The sequence below is a fragment of the Setaria italica genome, chromosome III (assembly GCF_000263155.2).
Source record: "Setaria italica strain Yugu1 chromosome III, Setaria_italica_v2.0, whole genome shotgun sequence".
NCBI lineage: Eukaryota > Viridiplantae > Streptophyta > Magnoliopsida > Poales > Poaceae > Setaria > Setaria italica.
Genome location: NC_028452.1, coordinates 15,301,035 through 15,310,436, shown reverse-complemented (window position 1 = coordinate 15,310,436; position 9,402 = coordinate 15,301,035). Strand labels below are relative to the sequence as shown.

At 47.5% G+C, this 9,402-nt stretch overlaps 2 protein-coding genes across 2 annotated transcripts; one reads left to right on the top strand and one right to left on the bottom strand.

Moving 5' to 3' along the window:
• Window positions 1-685: 685 nt before the first annotated feature.
• Window positions 686-5,012, top strand: LOC101763483. The gene is made up of 8 exons (XM_004961660.3): window positions 686-1,091; window positions 2,369-2,513; window positions 2,587-2,737; window positions 2,821-2,946; window positions 3,031-3,111; window positions 3,393-3,585; window positions 3,682-3,952; window positions 4,435-5,012. The coding sequence occupies exons 1-8, from the start codon at window positions 900-902 to the stop codon at window positions 4,647-4,649; spliced, it is 1,374 nt and encodes a 457-aa protein (XP_004961717.1). The 5' UTR covers window positions 686-899; the 3' UTR covers window positions 4,650-5,012.
• Window positions 5,013-5,999: 987 nt separating this feature from the next.
• On the bottom strand, window positions 6,000-7,422 carry LOC101763081 (protein LURP-one-related 8). Its single transcript, XM_004961659.2, has one exon. It carries the CDS (start codon window positions 6,966-6,968, stop codon window positions 6,327-6,329), a length of 642 nt encoding a protein of 213 aa, XP_004961716.1. The 5' UTR covers window positions 6,969-7,422; the 3' UTR covers window positions 6,000-6,326.
• Between the last annotated feature and the right edge of the window lie 1,980 nt (window positions 7,423-9,402).

Sequence of the window (9,402 nt, the reverse complement as noted above, 5' to 3'; positions counted from 1 at the left end):
CGATAGCTACCGCTCGAATCAGGCGTTCGGTTGCTAGCCGTGCCATTTAAATTTTCCACCGCTTAGGGCATAGCCATCTGAATTTCCTTTCCTCTTTAGAGCAATATAAAACCACGTGCTTCACTGAAATTTTGATTTCGTATATGCCCCCCATTTAGCCTTCCAAAGTTCCGTGCCTTTTACAACAACCAAACCATGCTCTTCGTTCAAATTTGATGTCACATTTGACATTTCCACTGCTTGTAGCCTTCCGAATTTCCTTCCTTTAACAGCAACGAACCAACGAAACCATGCGCTTCATTCAAATTTCGAACCGAAACCAATCCATTCCAAAAGTGGAAACGCTCCACAGTCCACGGCCAGCGCTGCTTCCAAAATCGAACTCCAGCTCGGCAGCCCACCTGGTATGAAAATGAAATCGCATCTCGCACGATACCTATGCAGGCTACAACGCCAACGTTTCACTGGTTTGTGGACCCAGCAAACATCGGGACCCGCACATCAGTGATAAGTTACAAGAGGAGGTCACGTCCCGTTCGCTCGGACACGACCCCGAAAAATTTCAAACCAGCGTAGCCGACCCTTCGATCCCGCCCGCGCGGCCCTCGTCTCGCTGACGTTCTGGCCCCACATGTCAGAGGTCACAGGCCGCCTCATCTTTAACACCTGCCCAATTTCTCACCCATCTCCGTCCCCCTGTTTCTCTTTCTCTCTCTTCACCCCCCAATCTCCGAGCCGAGCTCGAGCTCCCAAACCCTAGGCCTCACCGGGGAGTCAGCTCCGCTGCGCCAGCTATGCCGTTCGCCGTGGAGGCTTGACGGGGCCGGCCCCCCAAGTTTATCTCTTCGGCGGCGAGCGCGGCGGGGTTGCTGTGGGAGGCCGGGCGGCGGGGGGCGGAGATGGAGCCGAGGCGGATCTCGGCGAGCCCGCGCCCGTGCAGTGGGCGGCGGGTGGTGGCGAGGAAGAGGCCGCGGCAGGAGTCGGTCGTGAGCAGCGTGCGGAAGCTGCAGCGGCGGGAGATCAGTTCCCGCCGCGACCGCGCCTGCGCCATGACCGCCGCCCAGGAGCGCTTCCGCAACATAACGCTGCAGGTTGACCCCCCTAGCCCGGTTGCCACCATCTCAAGCTTTGTTTAGATCCCTTTCGTGTGCCCCTGTGGCGGGTTAGCCGCCCGTGCTGGGCGCGAGGAATTGAGGGTTGGGGAAGAAAGAAGGGGCGACTTTGTTCACTGTTTAACTTGGTCTGGCCGATTTGCCGTTGTGATGGGCACCCAGATTTAGTGGGAGCGGAGATCTGCTTAGTATACTTTTGAATTCTTGTTGGTCACTCTTATGGTTGCTGATTGCCTTTTGCTTTCCCTGGTGCCTTTCGTTTCTTCTTTAAACCTCAGGGCATGTCACGGCTGTTGTTCGAGGGAAAACACTTTTTTTTGTATTTTCTTAATCCTTTTTACTGGTTCTAATATATAATCGGCAGGGCTCATTCCGTCTGTTCGGGAAAAAAAAGTTCTTGTTGGTAACTGAGGAGAGTTCAGTGCTGACAGGTATACTGGATCGAGAGGTAAAGGTTGTCTGATGCGTGTGGTGTGGCTTATATAGCAATGCCTGTTTGAGGAGTGGCCTAATTTAATGTTCAGCTGTGCAACTGTGCTTCAAACCCCTTTGTGCTTTCACACTGGCCAGCTTAGGCATTTGCACGGTTCTGGTTTGTTCAGTTTGTGACATTGTTTATTTGGGGGGCACATTGATATGTGCTTGTTCAGGCAAAAGAGAAGAGGACTGGGTGCTGATGTTTGAGATTGTGGAAGCCTGATCTTTTGTGATTGCTTCAGTTTGTTTATCCACTGAAGGATATAGCAAATGCTGCCAAGTTATAATTCTTGGTCTTTGCTAGGAATGCAAGTGGGCTTGTCTGGCAGTCTGCAAATAGTCCTTTTTTTAGGTTCTGTGAAAAATGGCCTTTTTGAGGACAATTACCTAGTCTTTGCTGTGTCCTTTGTTACCAAGTTGGCGTACACATGCTGGAATAAGCTACTAACCAAGTATCTGAATGTTTCTTTTGTGCCACTTGATGCCTTTGTTCTGTTATTCTTGAATCCGTCACATTGTATTTCTGAATAATGAACTTAGCACTGTATCCTTCACTCAAAGAAGAGCAAAAATACCTTCCTCTGGTTTCAGTAACTACGCTTGTTATCGTTGGCACTCCAATGCTCAACCATAAGCATTTGTGGCTGGAAATCGGTGTAGTAGAAGTGTAGAACTGTCAACCCTTGCAATATCTGACCTTTTATCACTGTTTGTGCAGCAATGAATTTATCTTATGTCATGTTAAGTCTCTAATAAAGCATATTTACTGTCATTTTTAGGAAGAGTTTGACACTCATGACCCTAAGGAGAACTGCTTGCTACTCCCTTACTTGAGGAAAAGGTCAAAAATCATTGAGATTGTTGCAGCACGTGATATAGTCTTTGCTCTTTCACAGTCAGGAGTATGTGCTGCTTTTAGTAGAGGTATAGTACGCTTGTCTTGCAGTCCATTTCTGCTTCATCTGGTCGTCCTGAGATTCTCTTCTTATATTTCCAGAGACAAATCAGAGAATATGCTTTCTGAATGGAAGTCCTGATGAAGTTATCCGCAGTTTATTTTACAACAAGAATAATGATTCACTCATTACTGTGTCAGTGTATGGTTCTGAAAATTTCAGTGCTCTGCGATGCAGAACAACTCGAATAGAGTATGCTTTTATTTCCATACGCTTTGTCAATCCAATTGCTTTTTTGTACCATGCCATCTTAATAAGATTTTCAACTATTCAAGGTACATTCGACGTGGACAACCAGATGCTGGTTTCTCTCTTTTTGAGACTGAGTCCTTGAAATGGCCTGGATTTGTGGAGTTTGATGATGTCAATGGGAAGGTTTTGACTTACTCTGCTCAAGACAGGTATGCTGAGTCACTGACTTCAGTCATATCTGAGATATTGAACATTTTGTGAATCTGCTCTGATGCTATCTCATCCACACACAGCACTTACAAGGTGTTCGATTTGAAAAACTACACATTGCTGTATTCGGTATCTGATAAGAATGTTCAAGAAATAAAGATCAGGTAACTTGATGTTTCCTTCTTCCTGTGCTCCCTTTTCCTGCGTGTTACCCTGCCAGATACTCTTGATGCCTATTTCCACTTTGATGTGGAGTAAATTGATTAGCCATCATTTTAATCTCTTTTCATAAGTCATAACAGCAACAAGTCTAACACTTAAACATCTTTAAAAAGATGGACCGTGGACAATAGTTGCTGTTACAGCTCATCTTTTTGTTCGTCTTAGTTGATTGTACATGCTGCATTTGCATTTGTCCAACCTCAAATTATCTTTTTTTGTACAGCCCAGGAATAATGCTATTGATTTATACAAGAACAAGCAGCTCTGTTCCTCTGAAGATTCTTTCCATTGAGGATGGTACAGTCTTGAAGTCCTTCAGCCACCTTCTCCATCGTAACAAGAAGGTGGATTTCATTGAACAGTTCAATGAAAAGCTTCTGGTCAAGCAGGAAGGAGAGAATCTTCAAATTCTTGATGTAAGCAGTGTACCTATAATGCAATCAAACGAAAGAATTTTTGTTAGGCAATTTGGGTTCTAACTTTGAACTCACTCGTGTACCTATTGTATGTAGGTAAGGAACTTTCAATTGACAGAAGTGAGCAGGACTGAGTTTATGACTCCATCTGCCTTCATTTTTCTGTATGAGCTGCAACTTTTCTTGACTTTCCGGAATCGATCAGTAGCAGTTTGGAACTTTCGAGGTGAACTGGTCACATCATTTGAAGATCACCTGTTGTGGCACCCTGACTGCAACACAAACAACATATACATAACAAGTGATCAAGATCTTATTATTTCATACTGCAAGGCTGATTCCACTGATTCATCTTCAGAAGAAAATGGTGAGCATCTTCCTTTTTCTTGATATATTGTTCAATTGCTCATGCATTTTTACTGCAGTGCCTGCTGCATTATACTAGTTATGTTCTTTCGATTTTCCCTTGTAATTCTTTCATTGCCAGCTAGATCATGTTTCATGTGCTTCTCAGATTGAACTATTTGAACTAAACCTGCTGTTGCATGATCGACTCACGCATTTTGATGAATAAACTTATGGTTATTTGTTTGTTTCGTTCTAACCTGCATTTCGTTCATTTTGATAAGTTGATAATTTTGTTTTGGGTGGAATTTTTTTTCACTTCAGTGTGATGTGCATAAATGTCACATGCATGGTATTTCACATGGGACTTCTTTTCTATAAAAGTGCTGCATTTCCTCCATCCTTCTTTAGGATAATGGATGATGGGCATGATGTTGCATTTGTGGCACATAAAGATTTCTCGTAGGCTGATTGGAACACTAATATCTCTTTCCTACAATGCAGCTGGCTCTATAAACATAAGCAGCATACTGACGGGGAAATGCTTGGCAAAAGTAAATTCCGGAAACGGAAATTCGTGCAAGCAAAAGAAAGCATGGAAGTTCCAGAATACAGTCTCAGAGGCCCTTGAGGACATCACAGCTCTGTACTATGATGAAGAGCGTGATGAGATCTACACTGGCAACCGGCATGGCCTTGTCCATGTGTGGTCGAACTGAAAGCTGAAACCACGGCTTTCACCTACACCATGGTGATCTTCACCTGTATGTGTATTAACAGCTAGTACCCCATGTGGTGGGGGGCTACGAAGAGGACCCCCAGCCCCCGGGGCCAAGGTACCTGTGAGATGCTTCATTTTTTGAGGCGATTCGTATTTATCCCTGCCTGCCAATAGTTCTCCATCCCCGAGATTTGTTGTAGAATTGACATTCGTCATGTGTTTTCACCGTAGGCTGTAGCTTTTGGAAATGTTGATTATGTCTCTCGACTCAGTCTCAGAGTGGGTTCAAGTGTAACGGATCTACTTTGCTCAGCTGCTCGTAATGAAATTTATTCGTTGATGAGTTCTCATTCCGTTGAAATGATGCCTTCACTATTAATCTAACATATGTTCAGACCTGGGGAACCCTATCCTGAATGTTAGGCTCTAAGGCTTGGCAAGGATACTCAGTTGCTCGCTGGAGATGCTGGTCCTTTGAGAAGTCTTTGGACTTTAATCACGCAAGCACAACTCGGTCTTGGTTTGTGGTGAGAAATTGAGATTGATCATCTGAAGTTCTGAACCCCCTGAGGCTCATTTGCAGCATGGGAGGGAAAGGGACCGATGGCTGGGCGTTTGCTAACGGAACTACTGCGTCCCGTTCCAGACGAGCTCTGAAACTCTGAATCCGGTGGGCGGTGGACACCCACTAGGCCACTCAGCAATGAGCATCGCTATGCGCGGCCCGGCGCGGCGGCGCAGTCCATGCGCTCCACGCCTCCACCACCGCCCTCCCGGCCGCCCCGCATGGCACGGTGCTAGTGCCGAAGACCAGGTCGCCCCCACCTCGCCGACTCGGCGAGCCCTGGGCTCCGGCGGCGGAGGCCGCGGTGGTTGCGCAACTTTCGGCGGCCGGAATTCAACACGAAGCACTAGTTCAGCTGGGGGCAAGTCGCAAGACGCCCAGACGAGGGTGAGTGCTGGACCGACCAGGGCCGGCGCCTGGAAAAGGAGCACACACACTTCACCAACCGTTTGTCTCGCGTGCCGGACAGGCGGTTGGGATTTCGGTCCCGGCCCCGGCCCGGGCGGGATCGACGCTTGGCCCTGATCCCTCGTGCAGTCCCAGTCTCGCTAGTTCATCATGCTAGCATCCTAGCATGTATGTGCAGGACTACAGGGGTCATGACATGAAGTGGGGGACAAAGAAATGTGATGCTCAAGCATGTCCCCTTCCTTTCTGGGTGGACTCAATTTGAACCGGCAGAGAAACACTAGCCAAGTGATTCTTTTGGCATGCCAACCTTTTTCTCTTCTGAAAAGAAGATATTTTTTTAATGCTATTCGGACTTCGCATGAGAAATTGCAGTGGAAAAATACGAATAGAGACAGTAAAATTGTCCTACTCTAACATTTTTTTTGTATTTTTTGAAGTATTTACACTTTTGCTCCCTCTTTTACAAGGTGGATGGTTTGCTGCCGGGTAAAAAGACCAAAACCACACACGCCAAGAGGAAATACAATCCACATTCGCGTCGTATGACCCCAGTTAATCGGCTTTCATATCAAAGAGAAACGAAAAAAAAAGGCAGCCACGAGCAATTCGTGTCTTTTGCTCCCGGGCCCAAACAATTGTGGCAAAAAAGGAAACGAAGCACCTACGCCAATGAATGGAACGGCGCAGCGATTACAGAGGCTAGGAGGACCAGCTCCTGAGCAGGGACGGCTTGCCGAACATCTGGTCGAGCGCGAGGACGACGGCCATGGCCAGGGACACCTCCGTCCCGGGCTGCACCACCAGGCGGAACACGTCGGAGCCCACGGCCTCCTTGGGCCGCACCTCCGCCACGGCCCGCCGCCGCGCGTCGTACACCGTGCAGCACCGTCGCAGGTACGACCCCTCCACCTCGTACCCGCCGCCGGCCTGCTTGCCGCCCGCCGCGCCGGAGCACGGCGCGACGTGCGCCATGGACTTGCCGGCGCCGCGCATGTACTGCGCCGCCCGCTTCACGGCGTAGAGCGGCGGCAGGCGCGTCTCCTCGCCGGGGTACACCAGCCACTGGTCCGCCCCGAGGCCGATCACCTTCCTGCGGCGGACGGTGAGCAACGCGCGGCCCGCGGCGTCCATGAGCACGACCTCGGCGCGGGAGTCGGAGGCGTAGCTGTCCACGCGGTACACCAGGTTGCCGCTGGCGTCGAACACCGTGAACCCCCGGCAGTTGAACAGCAGCGACTTGCGCCACACCGTCAGGGTCACAGGCTCCTCGTCGGCCGGCGCCGCCGCCGGCTGCTGGCCGAGGGTCGGCACGGCCACGTTCGGGTGCACCTTCGCCGTCATGCTGGGATGCGCAGACCGGCGGATCAAGAAGATTTAAGAATGGTGGTGGTAGTAGTAGTAGTAGAGGCCTAGAGGACGGAAGAAGAGGCAGTTAGCTCGCTAAGCTAGCTGGGCTGAGGGAGCGATGGAAGCTTATGATTGTGCCACGGCTTGAGGAAATGGTGGACGTGAGCAGCATATATACACGCCCCATGGACGGGAATGCCCCTGGATAATTAGGTTGGGTTGGAAGGGTTATGTGGCAGATGGGCTCTCACGTGTATTGGGGCAGGGGATGAGATTAATAACTATATATGCCCCTAATAATGCTCTGCCACTTTTTATGTAGACTTTAACAAGTAATTTTGGACAATGGAGGAACATGTATGCTCATGTATGTAGATATGAATCTTTGCTAGTATGGTCTTGGGGTCACTAAATAACATTGGGGTAAAGAGCTACATGTACATGTCACTTGGATTACAAATCTTTGTATGTGGCAATCGTTATTTCCACGAGGCCAATTCACCAAAATGAAGTTGCAGTATCACTGAATATACGTGGTAGTGAGGTAGTAGGGAGGGCTCATAACAGAAGTCCTGGTTGTTGGAGGCTTGAGAAGATTAGCTAGACTCTTGATCAGAAAAGAACTAAAGGAAGAAGACAGCTAGTTTAGTGATAATGGTTAGTGCAGTAGGAACAAAATAAAACATTGCTAGAAAATATTTATGGCTTATGAAACTGCTTTTAATGTATTTATCGAAGCTATGAAGAGGTGGAAGAAGCTCCAAAGTAAGGGTACTGACTTAAGAGTTCTTTCAGAGAACTAATACACTGTCGAATGGCTCATGCTTTGCCAGTTCAACTCTTCACCATCATCCCGGACGTGCAATTCAGGTTGGTTAGAACAAAACATTTCTTTACGCAGTTTAGCCTTGCTCCACGCTAGCAGCTGCGTTGCCGCCGGTCGAAAATCATTCCTCGAAAACGATAGAGCCGACGCGTGGCGCGAGGCGGAGGCTCGGGTGGCTAGGATGAGGCGGAGGGGCGGCCGAGATGCATCCCCCGGCCGCCTCTCGGCGCTGCAGCGCCGCCCCCGCTCGTCAGCACCCGGCATGGTCGGCTGAAGATTACAATAAAAACGATTTGTTAGTGGCAACAAGCGAGCCAGATCTTTATCTGGTACCATAAGCGAGAACGGCGAGCTTAATGGCTTATAAAACTACTGCCTGATGTGCTTATTAGCTGGTTGTTGGGATTATTTTGCTAGGAAAAATGTAATGGCCATGCATGAAGTGATTATCCTCGGAGTTTCAGTAGGTGGGTTGATGTATATATTTTTTTGATAGGATGCTGATTTTTTTTTTCTTGTCGTGTGATGGAAGAGATGAGGTAATGTGTGCCTAGGATGCTCTGAAAATCCATGCCATCTTTTTGCGAGGGTTCATGAGTTATTTGTTTCAATTTTATTTTTTTTCTTGAGTTATGTTGACTGAATTTTCTTTTATTCTGTAGAGAAGAAAATGTATACATAATCCCTGTGCAGAACTGCCGAGTCCAGACAATTCCAGGAAATGGGAAATGGAGATGGTTTGAGGCGATCCAGTCTGCAGCAGAAGCTTGTCAAATTAAATTTCCATTTAATACACTGATTCGTAATCACAACCGCGTGATGTGTCTACAAGCAATAAACCAGATCCACAAATGCGAAAATGTACTACATCATCACAATTTTAGCTCATGACTAGTATGCATGAGCTTTGATCTTTATGTATGAACACATAAAGAAGAGTACGAAGTTTTGTCGTCTATTAATAAGCATGGTACAAAGCTAATGACGATGACGAGGCGATATTTTTAGCTGTGGCTAGCTGATGATCCAGATCACATTAATTGCAAGCACTGCCACCACCAAAAAGATCAAGCTAGGCTCGGAGTGAATCAAGGTGCCAGAAGCCAAACTATGCACAGATGGCTGCAAAGGAAAGCCATCACATTAGTGCAGGCCATGTACTGTATCTAATTGCCAGTAAACAAAGCTTGATGGTGTTATCGTCTAGCGAATAACTAATGATTGATGATCTGGTTGATGGCTTGCGTCGAGCATTTTTCGGTTGCATCCGACGTAGATCCTTCAGCTGGTAGCTGGTCGTAGCCTAGTTGGTGTACTGCATGTTCTACCTCTTTTCTGAAAGAAAAAGGAAGTGAGATCCAACTAAGTCCATAGTACTTTTTAAACAAATTTTTATGCTATCAATTTTCTTGCTTTCATTCCTGCTAAATTATCGGGGGGGGGGGGGGGGGGGGGGGGGTTTTTCTTTCATTTTTCGAAACAACAGAAGCATACAATTATTATAGGGAAAACGTATTATTCGTTGGAGTGCTGCTAAGACATACCAAGAGCTCGGCCTAAACCCCCTCCCCCAAAGAAAAAAAAAACTGCCTTGTGGGTCAC

Coding starts and splice junctions, on each gene's coding strand:
- LOC101763483 (XM_004961660.3), top strand. CDS start 900: ATGGAGCCGAGGCGGATCTCGGCGAGCCCGCGCCCGTGCAGTGGGCGG. Junction 1,092..2,368: donor TCCGCAACATAACGCTGCAG/GTTGACCCCCCT, acceptor TGTCATTTTTAG/GAAGAGTTTGACACTCATGA. Junction 2,514..2,586: donor ATGTGCTGCTTTTAGTAGAG/GTATAGTACGCT, acceptor TTATATTTCCAG/AGACAAATCAGAGAATATGC.
- LOC101763081 (XM_004961659.2), bottom strand. CDS start 6,968: ATGACGGCGAAGGTGCACCCGAACGTGGCCGTGCCGACCCTCGGCCAG.